At 39.9% G+C, this 14,785-nt stretch overlaps 1 protein-coding gene across 1 annotated transcript; it reads right to left on the bottom strand.

Moving 5' to 3' along the window:
* Nucleotides 1–418: 418 nt before the first annotated feature.
* On the bottom strand, nt 419–2,455 carry LOC134570812 (gamma-crystallin 1-like). Its single transcript, XM_063428792.1, has 3 exons — nt 2,413–2,455; nt 1,586–1,828; nt 419–772 (listed from the first exon to the last, which is right to left on the bottom strand). Exons 1-3 carry the CDS (start codon nt 2,419–2,421, stop codon nt 497–499), a joined length of 528 nt encoding a protein of 175 aa, XP_063284862.1. The 5' UTR covers nt 2,422–2,455; the 3' UTR covers nt 419–496.
* Between the last annotated feature and the right edge of the window lie 12,330 nt (nt 2,456–14,785).

Here is a 14,785-nt window from a genome sequence, read left to right as displayed (position 1 = left end):
AAATGTCACCCCTCCTACACACTTTCATCCTCGCACACACTGTCACCTTCCATCACCCTGCTTCACTCATATTAACCCCCCCTACTCCTGTCACCCCCACCAACCACTCACTGCCCATCACTCTGCCACACTCACCCTATTACATTAACCCCCATAAACCTGTCACACTCACCTTCTCTCACACTGTCACAATCACCCTCCAACCCTGTCACAGCCATCTCCTATCACTCTGGCGCACTTGCCCTCCTTCACCCTGCCACACTCAAGCTATTACATTAAACCCTAATCCCAAGACACTCATCCACAAATACAATGTCACACTCACCTTGTCACATAATATTTTATTGTCAGTGAGGTGGATTCACCCCTGCTGTGAATCATGGCCTTATAGAAATTATTTGACACTGAGATAATACTGAACTTGAAGGAAAATGAATTTATTAGGTAAATAGCAATGAGTTTAAGCACGTGGAAAAATCTAATCTTTTTTTCTTTTTTAATATGAATCAGCAATGCGTCTAAATGATCCAATTCTGGCATTCATGGCGCCCCAGTCAGTGAAACGCCTGTATTCTCCAGTTTTCAGAAGATACTGACGTCCTCTGTAGTTGGGCTGTTCATAGAAGATCCAGTTTCCTTCAAGCACATTGCAGGAGTGGATGTCATGATAATTGAATTCCTCATTCACATGGGGACAATCTTCAGTGAACTCCATCATTTGACCTCGGAAGTCCTCCTTCTCGTAGATCCTGATTCTATAAGAGCCACGGTGCTGTACGGTAAACATATGACATCTTACAAATAGCAAGAATTTGCTTAGCATACAACTGGTGAGATCTAAAACAGGTCTTATGCAGCTCTCAAAAAAGTAATGTGAGGGTGTAATGATATATTTGGAGCAAGCAGCTGAAACATTGTATTGCTACAATTGTAGTATTGTGCACCAGAATTGGTTCAGGAGGACTTTTTATATAATAGAATGGAGAAATACTCATGTTTTAGATTCAATTTTTTACAAAGAACTTAGCTTATCTGATAGTTAAAAAAACAAAACATTACTTAAGGTCTGTAAAAAAAAAACTCTAACAAAAGCAAAAAAAGTAATAATGATAAGTAACAAAATAATATGTTCATGAATAAAACACGTGTAGTGTTTAAGAATGTAAACAATCTTCTTGCATACATAGGGATGAACAAAAACCATGTGGGGTTTATTTAATTAACAGTAAATTGTAGTCTTCTAAACTGAACTGCAAAATTTTGCATAAAGTAGATGACTTGGTTAAAATTCTACAATTCAGAGATTTCCCCACATAGTGTCAATTCACTGTTTAGCAAACGGAGCTCATATTTTATCCTTCCAACAAAGGAAGAACAATTAATATTAATTCCTGAAAAGTAACTTTTTTCTGTTACTCAAAACATATAAATATCAGGTAAGATTTCCAAAGGCTCTGGTAAGAGCATGTAAGATAACCATGCAGTAAGGTGGTCATAAACGCAAAAATACTAAATCTGAGTCATGTGAGACTATTGTAATAATCATAGTATAAAGTAATAACAAAACTTAAAATGGTAGTTTTACCTGTGGTATCAGACGGCAGGACCTGATTGAGTCACTCAGTCCAGACCAGTGCTGGCAGTCTGGATATTCGCCCTGTTTCACAAAATATTGGTGTCCAGTGTAATTGGGGCGCTCATATATCATCCAGTTTCCATTCTCCACTCGGATGGAGTTGCAGCGGCTGAAGAATGAGTTTAACTCTGAACAGTCAGAGCTGCCCTCGTAGGAGCGACCCTGAAAGTTCCTGTCCTCAAAGAAGATGATCTGGAAATATAGTGATATTTGGAATTTTTCTAGTTTACTGTCATGTAGACAGACATAATGCTTCAAATCAACAGTGAACCTGTGCGAGCACAAGCTGGTAGGCTAAAGCAATATAAAAACTGTTTGCCCTTGTATATTTCCAATCTCCTTGCTTTAATTTAATTGTCTTTGATATTAATATTTGTTAATAAGTTGTGTTCATGTCTAGTATTTTTATTTCAAAAAAACCTACCTTAGTGGCTGGTCTATAAGCTTTACTTAAACATTCAAATGCCAACTGCACATTGTTCACCATAAATGTCCCATTATAACATGAAAGGACCTATATGTTCTAGTTGCATTCCATAATGCAGCTACTTTGACTTAATAATAAATACCTACATGTGTGATATATTGCTGAGATATTTTGTAAAATACCTTTCAAAATGACCCATTTTAATTATCGTAATTTGAGATGGTGGTCCCTTTAAAAAGACTCATTGATTTCCCATAGGTTGCTTCAACTAATTTCCATTAGGATAAGCAAAAGCTTATCTCACTATACATTATCAACTATACATATAAAATAACTTTGTGTATATTACCTTTCCCATCGTGAGTATGTTGATCAACTGATGCAAACTGAACAATTTCTTCCTAATTTATAGTAGCTGGTAACTAGATTGATTTGCATAACAATGTTAATTTACATAATGGTTATCAGATGGCCAGTGTCAGCACTGTCCTCATCATGAGACCACAAAAAACAACAAAACCCCAAACCCAGGCAATTTGTTTTATTTTCCTCTCAATTACTATTTAATCAGTATTGAGTCTCTCAGACAATAGCCATTGTAGAATGTGCCTTTGATTCATAGGATACCTGAGAAATCAGCATGTTCCGTAGTTCACACAAAGGCTATTTTTCAGCTACCAACTCCCAAAATAGAATGTGTTTGGACCAGTGTTCCCTAAGAACCCAGTAGTTCAAGTTCAAAGAGCATGTCAGGTTTTCTAGAGGTACTGAATAAACAACAGAATTACATGGCTGTGTGTCCTTGACTCTTTGGATGCTAGTACTCAAGACAATATTATATTTTGACAGCACACAATTAAAATGTTGATCAAAATAATTATTGCATTCATCCACAGAATGTTATTAGTTAAAGCAACATGCTCCCATTGTCTTTAATAGTTTATTTAAATTATTTACTATAAATCAAGGATAAGCAAATGTATTTTAGTGTCCAATCCTTAAAAATAAATGAATAAAATAACATGTAACAAACCCAGAATCCATTTGTTTATTTTACTTCTCTTTTTTGTTTTATGTGCAACACTGCAAGCCATAGTATACATAGTTATACATAGTATAAATTGCTACTCACCAGGATTAGATTTTACTAGCCAGGGCTACTTGTAAATGAACATTTTGAGCTCTGATCAATACGTGGCATCTCTCAAGAGTTTTAGTGTTTTTATGTTGTCCATAAACCATGCTTCCTCTCAGCTACATTATCTTGAAAATCCTGCACAACTACAATAAAGTTAGATTACAGATTAATATTTTTTCCACACATCAATTTCTACTATAGCTACAACCCCTCCCCCCCCCCCCAAAAAAAAAAAATAATTTACTGCATTTTCCACTTTTACCACAATGGCAAATAATAATTTCTGACTCTTGATAGTGACCATGCCCCCTTTAGTGAAATGGCAGCGGTGTGTGTGGTCCCCCAGTGGTAATATACTGAATTAAAAAGTTGTGTGTAAGAATGAAAGATAGAACAGTGTATATAAGGTGCTTAACAGTGATAATAGTAATTTTGATTGTGATACCATCAGCTATTGCACACTTTTTGGATATCCCAAAAGATCCACTAAAACAAATAATATAAATAGAAAGCTAACTCTGTGTTTGGGTGATTGACCCCACCACCTAGCACACAGAGTTCAAAAGTGCAGCGCTTAAAATATATTTATACTTACCCCTTAGTACATATAGGGGATTTTCCCCTTTTTCGATATCGGCTCTAAACAAGAGGAGAGTCTGGGCCTTTTAGGTGGCACCAGAAAACTTTCTTCTGTATATTTTCTCCCAGCAGCAATATGGAGATAAAGCAGAAAAAGAAATAATCTAGGTGTGGCTATTTCAACAATCAAAATATATTTGGTATAAAATTGCCTGCTCACCTTACTTGGAGCCTGTTAAATAACTGGCTCCAAAAATTCCCACTTAGTGTCAAATTCCTAGGGTGAGACTTCCCTGTTGGAATCGGAATGGTAAGTTCAAGATGAAGGTAAAAAGGGGACTTTAAGAAATATAGTTTATTACAAATAAAACAAAGTAGTAAATAAAATCAGCTTAGAAATACAAATATAAATAGGCAATGAATCCTTCATTCAATCCTTATGTAGGTCCAAGACGCGTTTCGCCGGTAAGGGCTTTATCAATTGGTGTGGATCTTCAGGTTTCCCAGTTCTAATTTAAATACTGAGGAGTATGAAGAAAGCAGGCATCTCCTCAGTATAAAGCAAATGGAGTACTCATTACTGATACGGTGCCTCTCATTAATGAACATAAAACTGTGCCATTGCACGCCAAGTTACCCACACGATACATAGGTACATTCAATGCAGGATGGAAACCTGGTAAGAATATTCTTACAAGATACTGACCCTTCCTAAGTTAGGATCGTCAATTAAAAGCCAGAATATGTGAAAGTCTATATTATTTACTGGTCCAAAGCCTTCTTCAGACACGGTACCCTCTGAATATATGGCTATCAAAGCCAGTTGTAGGTACTTGTAAGCGCAGCAAAGCATGCAAAATCATTCAGAGAGATTCTAAGAAAATATGGAACATTGAATATTCCGAGTAAGTTCAGGTTAAATTTGGTTTAATCTGCAATAGAACTGAGACAGTGTATTTTGTAATGTGCAGTTGTGGATTAAAGTATGTGGGCAAGACGTTTTGCCCTTTCAATCATTGTATCTTTGAGCATGTGAAATTCTGTTAACAGTACCATTTTAGATACTCCCATATCCAGACATTTGAAATTATGTCACAAAGGAGATTCCCATTTCTTAAAATTTGCAGGCACTGAATTAGTGATTTTAGACCAGCAAAGAGAGATTTGGGCAAGAAGCTGAGTAGAAAAGAATATTTCTTTATATAACTCTATAAATTCCTTTCTCCATTTGGCCTTAATGAAGGTAATTTATTGTAAATTAAATCCGGTGTCATATTATGTTACATAGTTCTTTCCATTTAATGACATTTCTATGCCATATCCTATTTTTTCCCCTTGCTCCTGTTTTTATATATTTATTTGTTTTATTTTGGCTCCAAGCATAAAGATTTTAGTAGTATTTGGGAAACACTATTATCTAGAGATAAAATGACCTGCTGGACTTCCTTTTGGTTTTCATGCCTTGTCAGTTATTGCTGTTGAAAAAAGCCCCTCAGTATGCTTTACATGTTTTGGTTAAACTTTATTATTGTATTGCAGACAAGGAAAATATAGCTCTCAATCATACTCCCAGTGGAATCAGCAGGAACCTTATTCCTTATTCCTTATTTTTTTTTTTTTTTATTCTTCATTTTTGCTCATTCCACATGACTACAATAATCATATGAACCAGTTGGTTATAAAACATAGGCAGAAGACAATAAGGAGCAGTTTCGCATCTCATACAAAATGGCATGTAGAATTAGGGTTTTAGAGGTATAAAACAGTGAGGTAAGGTTAAATTAACAGTCGACTAGTATTCCTCCCATGGCTGGAGGGTGGAACATAGGTTACATGCAACAGAGGTCCAGCACCCGTAAGAGAAAGTACCCCCTCCTATATAGTAGTAGTTGCCAATGTATAGTCAGGCCTAGGAATAAGGAGGGGGGAGTACATAGGCCACGGCAGTTGACCAGGATTTGTCTAGGGTACTATAAAGGCTATTAAGCCATTAAGGCTTTCAATATTCTCCGATATGGAGAAGTAAAATTTAACCATGAAAACAATTAGCAAATGTAAGTAACAAAACAAAAGAAGAGAAGGGAATAAAAATATACATAAACAATAAAGGTGGTTTACATTAGTAGACCTCTAGAAAAAAAGATAGGCTCCTCAAGAGAAGCTGCAGTTTGAGGGTGTACCCAGGAGTGAACAGTTCAAGTCTCTGCTTAGGTGGACATGGTGGCTCATGCTGAGCACAGGGTAAACTTCTTAACCTTTGTGGGGTTCAAGTGAGACAAGTTTGCTGCAGCAGTATTGGGCAACTCAAGGAGACAAGACTTACTCAGTAGTGTCTTCAACTCTTCATAGCTTCTTACCCTATTGATAGTCCCTTGGTGGGTGAATAAAAGAAATCCTGGAGTCCCCTATCTGCAAGTAACTTCTCCAGTGTGTAAATATTGCAGGTGGGGTTTCAAGGACCTGCACCATGTGAGAGAGTTCCTTGTGAGGTCCGGGAAGAATTGTAGGGTAGTGCCCATACTGCGACAAGAAGGAGAGGCTTGTCCTGGGGTGACTGGAACTGAATAATGAAAGGTTGGAAGCTGCTGAGGCCGGCATAGTCACCAGTTTAGGTATGCTGAACATGCCATCCAGCTTCACTACGTTGGCTTGCTTAGGGCAACACTGCTGATAATAGCCGTTGAATAACGTGTGGTTAGTCAGCACGTCCCAGAGCCTTTGGTATGCCTCTAATTTTCACATTATAGCATCTCTGCATTTCTTCCATAGCCTCTACTCTTTTTTTTTTGTAACTTTTTTTTCATTGTTTTCAAATAGTATGGGGATACAGAAGGAAAGCGGGGTGGGGGATCAAAAAGGTTTTGTTCAATATGACACAATTAGCATGTTTACAATTCATTTTTCATACAATGAGGAATCTTTCACAGTACACGACATAACATGGTGTCAGTATTAACAATTTGTGCCTTATGTGGTAGGTGCGAACATTAGATTAAACATTGGACGTGTGACATATTACCCTTGAGAACGTGGTGCTTAAGTTTGTTCCAAGTGCTCAAGTCAGGTATGGGTTTGCTGTTCACTGTCTAGCTGTAGCTCCGTCATAAAGGTCTGACAGTTCAAAATACTAGGTGTTGTCTCCCATTCTAAGCCCATTGAGGCTTGTGATGTTTATACGTCTACGTGGCTCGAGCAACAGTAGATACCTGTGTGGGGTGGCTCTTTTGTAACACCTACGTTGATGATGTCGTGTGAGGGTCTGGAGCGTGTTGTCGTGTTCCTCGTCAAGGCTCGATGCCAAGGTTTGGGGGTTGAGGGAGGGGTTGGGGGGTGGGAGGGAGAAGGTGGGGTAAAGAAACCTGGTGAACGTAGTGGGCGCGGTACCTGGTGAAGTCTGTCCCGGCAGGGGTCAACTGAGGGATGAGAGTCATGTCTAGGGTCATGCATCGTCATGTGGTGCATTGGTGTATCATGTGAGTGGCAAGTAGAGACCTCTGGTCTTCATGGTAAGCATTGTGTGGATTCTGAGTTATGGTAGCCTTTCGTCGCAATAGGCTATGGAGGTTGTGTAGGTAACTTCTGCTTTAATAGGTAGGTTTGCCACATCTCATCTATGGAAGGGCTCATTTTCCCTATCTTCATTTGGTTCCACATAAGGAGTTCATATTCCACTGTTGTCGACATCAGGGTTGTAATTTCTTGGATTGAGGGGAGAGTAGTGGTCTTCCAGTTTCTAGCTATTAGAGTGGACACTGTGCTCAATATGAGATATATCATTTTTTTTGCTGGTTTGGGGATGTTATCTGGTAGCGACCGTAAGAGTACCGTTCTTGGTTCGTGTGGTAGGGTACAGTCCGTAGTTTCTTGAACTAATCTCTCCGTTGTTTTCCAGAGTTCGTTTACAGTGTTGCAGGTCCACCATACATGCAACATTGTGCCTCTGTGTGACTTACAACGCCAGCATACTTCTGTCGCTTCTGGGTACATGAAGTGTAATCGAGAGGGACCACCTATATAGTACTTTACGTGACGTCTCAAAGTGGGCTGCGCAGGTGGACATTCCTTCGTGCGCTGTGAAGATTTTCTTCCATTCTTGTGGGGAGATAAGTGTTTGGAGATCTTCTTGCCAGTCATACATGAATTTCCAGGTTTCTCCCGTGTCAGTATTTGTGAGGCTATCATAGCAGTTGGAGAGCGCTTTCTTCAGGGGTAGTGCTGTCATGCATTGCAGTTCGAACTTCGTCGCTGTGGTCCGTAATGTCTGTCTCCTTGTGTGAATTGAGTTATCATTCAGTAGAGCTTTTATTTGGAGGTAAGCGAACGTGAAGTTCGGAGGGAGAGCAAACTCGGTTTGTAAGTCTGAGAAGGGTTTCAGGCCTTCAGACGTGTAGAGGTGGAATATGTGTGTGATGCCTCTTTCTTCCCATTTTAGGTGCGGGAATGTGCCGTTGCAATGGTGTAAGATTTTGATGGGAGCAGCTAGTGCCCAAGGGTAAGCCGAGCATAGCTTTCTTCTGCAGCCGTCCCACGTTGACAGTAAGAATTTGGTGGTGGGCAACATGTCCATGTTTCTTGGTCTTGTGTGTTGGGGGGTCCACAGCGTGGAAGACAGGTCTTTGTTAGTGCAGAACTGGCTTTCTAATGCTACCCATTGTGGGGGGTGTTCCGTTGAGTGTGCGCTGATGGCATTCGTGAGTAGGGCTGAATAGTAGTATGATTTTAGGTTAGGAAATCCCATTCCCCCCTGTTTTGTGTGTCTGAAGAGCAGGGCCTTAGAAACTCTGGGGTGCTTCCCATTCCAGCTGAAGCGTAGTAGAATTGCTTGCAGGCTTGTCAAATAGTTTTGTGGGATCTTGATTTGCAGTGACCGGAAAAGATATAGTATTTTGGGGAGTATTGTCATTTTGATCGCAGCTATTCTCCTGACCCAGGAAAGGAACAGATTTTTCCAGCTGAGCAGTTGTTTTTCGATTTCACGTAACAGTTTTGTGTAGCTGTGAATAGGTCGGTAAGTTTGTTAGTTATTCTGATGCCTAGGAACGTTAGGTGGTCTACTCTCCAGTCGTATTCGTGGGCTGATTTTAGTAAGTCTTCCCGTGGTTCTAGGTACGTTGAGGCACATCGCTTGTGTTTTGGTGATGTTAAGTTTGTAGTAGGATTGTTGACTGTATGTGTGTAATGCTATGTGTAGTGATGGGAGAGAAATGAGTGGTTGGGTGAGTGTGAGTAGTATGTCGTCTGCGAAGAGATTACGTTTATACTCCGTTCGGCCAAGTGACACACCATGAATGCTATTGTTCTCGTGGATGGCTATCGCCAGGGGCTCTAGTCCTAGGACGTACAGGAGGGGAGATAGGGGGCATCCTTGGCGTGTGCCGTTAGTGATCGGGAAGGGTTAAGAGCAGAATCCCGAGGTCAGCACTGTTGCCGTGGGGCTACTGTATAAGGCTCGGATGACAGATAGGAAGGGTGGTGGAAAGCCGTAGAGTGTCAGGGCTTCGTGTAGGAAATGCCAGTTAAGGCGATCAAACACTTTTCAGCGTCTAGCGAGAGCATAATGCTCTCTGTTTTAGTCCATTTTAGGAGGTGGTATATGTTAAGGACTTTCCTGGTGTTTTACGGGCCCTGCCTGCCTGCCTGCCACGAATCCCACTTGATCTGTGTGTATTAGGGAAGGTAGTATTGTTTTGAGGCGGTCAGCATGGATTTTTGCGTATAGTTTAGCATCTGCGTTGATCAGGGATATTGGTCTAAAGTTTTGGCATGTAGTTGGAGGTTTCCCTGGTTTAGGGATTGTGATGACGTGTGCTGACAGGAACTCAGTGGGGAAAGAGCCCTGTTTAGTCGCTTCGTTATAGAATTGAGTAAGAGGTGTGGCTAGTTCGTGTTTGAATGTTTTGTAATATGTATTAGTGTACCCATCGGGGCCTGGTGCTTTACCTCTGGGCATTGCATCTATATAGTGGAGCACCTCCTCTGTGGTGATTGGGGCAACGAGTCGTGCTGTTTGCTGTGCGTCAATAGTGGGGAGTGCGAGTTAGTTAAGGTATGCTCTTATGGACGCTGGGGTGGGATGGGGTGAGTTTGGGTCGTCATTCAGGTTGTAGAGAGTGCCATAGTAGTGAGCAAATTCATTACAAATCTGCGTGGGTTGCATTACTTTTTGCCCGGTTTGTGTATTTAGGAATTGTGTTCTCGCTCGTGCTTGCTTGTCCCTAAGTCTCAGTGCCAGGAGTTTTCGTAGCTTTGTTGCCTATTGAGTAGGAAGTGGCTTTAAGTTTCTTTAACACTGCATTTGCCTTGCGGAGGTGGATGTCGCTGATTTTGTTTTGTGTGCGTTGTATTTGTTGTTGGAGCGCCTTTGTGGGATTAGCTTGATTTGATCTGTGGAGGTCCTGGACCTTTTTGAGGAGTGTGAGCAATGTGTTATGGTTAATCTTTTTGAGATATGCCGCTCTGCCTATCAGAATTCCCCGGATAACTGCTTTGTGTGCTAGCCACAGAGTGGGGTTGGGCCGGTGGGGGCATTGGAAGTGAAGTATAGGTCCATTTCATTCCTAATCTTTTCCCGGAAAGAAGGTTTATTAAGGAGGTGTTCGTTCAGTCTCCAGGGGCTGCGGTTTTTGAATTGGTACAAATCTGCGAGGACCAACGATACTGGGTTATGATCTGATATTGTGGACGTTTCTATGTCGCATGTCTTGGCCTGATGTAGGTGCGCGTTGCACCCTTACAACAAGACTCTACCGCACAATTTACCAAAGAGTTAAACTCATTGAGAATATGCACAGGAGAGGTACTCTAGAGAAAAAAAGAAAAAGGGTTATCTCCTTTCAAGCCCTGGGGATATTCCCATCTTTTATTACCTCCCAAAGATTCATAAGAGTCTAGACAATCCCCCGGGAGGCCCGATTGTTTTCTCTATTGGGTCTCTTACTGCACCACTATCGGAATGGGTTGATGTACATCTGCAGAGTTTTGTAGTAAACCTTTCCTCCTACATTCAAGACACCAGCCATGTTCTTTCTCTCATGCAGGATATGTTGTGGCAAGAAAATTATAGCTGGCTGACTATAGAAGTAACAGAACTTTATACAAATAATAGTCATGCTTTAGACTTACAGTCCTAAAACATTTTTTGTTTTCAGATCCCCTTGTTCCATTATCACAGGCGGGATCCATTGTTGAATGTGCTCAGTTTATTTTAACACATAATTATTTTAACTTTGCTAAGGTGTTTTATCTTCAGACGAAGGGTACAGCCATGAGGGAAAGCTTTGCGCCTTCATATGCAAATCTTTTTATTTGCATTTTTGAGCCATCATTTATCTTAGAGTACCCTCACTGGATGGATCATCTGTTTTTTATCATAGCTTCATTGACAACATTTTAATCATTTGGAAGGGAGATTGGAATGAAATTGATCATTTTGTAACCTTCCTCAATTTTAATGATTAAGGTCTCTCATTTACTTCCAATAACTAGAAAACACACATAGAATTCCTTGACCTTCTGCTTTGGGGAGAGAATGGTAAAGTTTTGACCAATACTTACCAGCAAAAAGTGGATGTCAATGGCTTCTTGAATGCCTCCAGTCGACACCATCCCACTTGGATTGTTAATGTACCCTAGGACAATTTATAAGACTCCGTCGTAATTGTTCTATGTTCGAACACTATGAGGAAGAAGCCTTGGAACTCTGCCGACATTTCTTGGAAAAAGACTATCCCTCTAATTCCATCCTTTATGCTCATAATAAGGCAAGAAATACAGAGAGGATTCCCTTATTTATCCCATCGATGAAGTCTAAAATAAGCACCACAGCTCTTTTCCAGTTTCCTTCCACTGAGACACATAATACCATTCTGTCGCTGTTAAAAAGTTGGAACTCACCCCTGGCATGGAACCATGTGCATTCACGTGCTTGACGACACAGAAACATAGCCAAGTTAGACACGTGATATTGAACACCGTGAAACATGTCATACCCTTGTACTGGAAAACTGACACACACCCTCCATTGACAACCTGGTTTGAAAACATGATGGAGCTACATGGACTAGAAGACCTGACATTTACAGCACAGGGTCGCTCACAAACATACCTAGACATATGGACACACTGGCTTTTAGAGGTCTACCGCACAGACTTTCAAAATATGCTGACATATGGGCCACAGGGAGGGATCAGGGAGGCAGAGAGGGTACCACTCGGGTACAGAATTAGACTTAGGAGAGCGTCTCGGATCGCTGGACCAGATGGGCTGGGGACTGTCACCCCCCGGCCACTCTTACCTGACCTAATTTATAGAGAGAGACAGGAGGGCAACGACTGGAGCTTACAGGAGAACTGCTCTGGGGATGGCCCACTGGGGCACCTGCATCACCATTCTGCTAGCAGACATGCTCAGCGAAGGGCATTTGGAATGGGGGCCCAAACAGACTCATCATGTCAAGATGACCGATCATTACACACTAGCATAAAATCCTACGTCAAACATGCAGAAATCACTCACGCTATTCGAACTTATGTTATCTCATCTACCTAAATTTGCATGATACTTGTGATGTACACAAACAATTGTACTGCTACTTCATTTGATTTGCTTATCGCAGCCCTGAGCGGCTGTAATGCTGATTGTGCATTTGAATATTAGGGACATGTGCATTCTATTGCTTTGTTCCATACAACTGATACAGCAAAATCCAATAAAAATTAACTTACAAAAAAAAATAAAAAAATGTTGCAGCCGTGCAAACTTAATGTTAGCACTAAAGATGGGTTCCAGAATAAAGTACCGGTCTTTTCAATGGTTTTTAATAACTCATATGATGCCAATATAGGTGTTTTACATAAACATTGGCCCATACTAAAATTGGACCCATGGTTGAAGTTTAGTATCTCTAACAACCCCACCTGATTTTGATGTAAATACCCTCAAATTAAAGATGAAAGTCTGCAGTTAAAGCACATCTTGTTTGTTTCATTTCAAACCCATTGTGTTGGTGTATAGAGTCAAAAATATTAGAATTGTGTCAATGTCCCAATATTTATGGACCTGACTGTATATGCTTATGAGGGTCTAAGTCTGCTTTTTAACTCTAATACGGGTAATTTTAGAAATGGGGGTACCAGATGTCTTACCTGTAAATACATTTGTCATGGTGTTACCCAATTTGTATCTGCATTGGGGGAGGATAAGTTTATGGTCAAACAAAGGATCAATTGTAACTCCTCGTTTCTTGTTTATTTACTTACCTGCACTTGTAGTCTTCACTATGTGGGACAAACCACAAGATCCATAAAGATTTGAATTAAGGAACACCATTTGGCTATCTTACATAAAGATAAAAAATCTCCCGTCACTTCCAACTAGCCCATGAGAGTGATCCCTCTGACATATCGATTATGGGGATAGAATCAATTTCTAAGTTTAACGATATGACTAAGAGAAAAATTATTCTCAATGCAGCAGAAACTAAATGGATTTTCAAATTAAATACACTTAAACCATATGGTTTAAATGAAGAGTTAGATCAAGCTTTTTAAATGTTAGATTTGAATATATCCATAATTTTTATCCGTGTTACATTTCATCTATATTACTCTTTGCTCTTTTATAGTTGTGGAGTTAAATTGAGTTGTTTCTTGGCTGCTTTAGGTCATAGTAAGTAGCAGGGCCAGTGCATGGATTATTGCCGCCCTAGGCAACAATTCATTTTGCCGCCCCCTCATGGATGCAACTATTTTCCCTCAGAGGTTTTTTCACTGAACTCTGAAATGCAGTGAGGATACATTTAGGGAAGGAGACGCACTGGGTAGACATTAAGTGAAAGCAGACACACACACACATCCTAATACATACATTCATACACTCATACTGCCTAATACATATGTCCATAAAATCATACTGCCTAAAAACATACATCAATGCATTTGGTGTGATTTAATTTATAATAATAGTGGGATTTAATTTTACATTACAGTAAAAAAAAAATTTCAGTTACAAATTCCCTATGGCTACAAATTCCCTATGGGAAAGCATTGGATTGGCCATTTTGATGGTTTCATAAAGGGGGCAGAACCAGCGCCGGTGGACCAGCACAGCGCTGCAAATAAGGTGAGTTTTAAACATTTATAGGGAGGTTAAGGGGGAAAGTACACCTAAATGGTGGGTTTAGCACTATAGGGTCAGGAATACGTTTGTGTTACTGACCCTATAGTGATCCTTTAATCCTTCTTCCTGTTAGCTAACTCTGATTTCATGTAGATTTCTGCAGGGATGGTATTGCAAGCTACCACTTGGTAACTGAGAAATTTAACTAGCAGACTTCACATCTAGCTCTTAATTGAGTGTATAGGCTAACAGTGCCGTTATATGGTAGCTGAGGTATCTCTACTTAGTGTTGGCAATTTCTACCGTAGGATTATAATCCTCCATCTACTATAATTTTTCTTAGGAGTCTTAGGCATAATATTTATTTGGCTTTGTTTCCACTTCTGGACTGCCACCACCTTACTGAGACACTAAGCTAGCATATGTATTATCTATTTAGAAATGAGTTATTGCAGGCTATCAATTATTGTTTTAGTAGCTGACGTATCCTAACTTCATCAGCTAAGTGTTTTAATATGACACACTGATATATTTAGAAATTGTTGGTATTTTACAAATTTACTACGTTACTTACTACTTTCTTTCAAATTTTCTCTCTCTAACAGCAAGAACAAAAAAGGGAGTCAATTGATTGATCAATTGTAAGCTCACCATTTCCTTTCATTTTTCCCTTTTTTTAGTTCTTTATTTTTGTAGTGCATAGCAAAACAAACTAGAGTAGACATTTCTCAAAAGTCATGAACAATAGGCATAGATATATTATGAGTTGTTGAGGATACTGAACTTTTTATAGTAATAGAAATAAACATCTGGAGCACAGGTCTAAGCTGAAGAGTCAAAGAAAGAGAGAAACATGCCGAGGCATGGATCTGCATTTAACCCCTTAAG

This window comes from Pelobates fuscus, chromosome 8 (genome assembly GCF_036172605.1).
Source record: "Pelobates fuscus isolate aPelFus1 chromosome 8, aPelFus1.pri, whole genome shotgun sequence".
NCBI classification, from domain to species: domain Eukaryota; kingdom Metazoa; phylum Chordata; class Amphibia; order Anura; family Pelobatidae; genus Pelobates; species Pelobates fuscus.
This window is presented reverse-complemented; position numbering and strand designations above follow the sequence as displayed.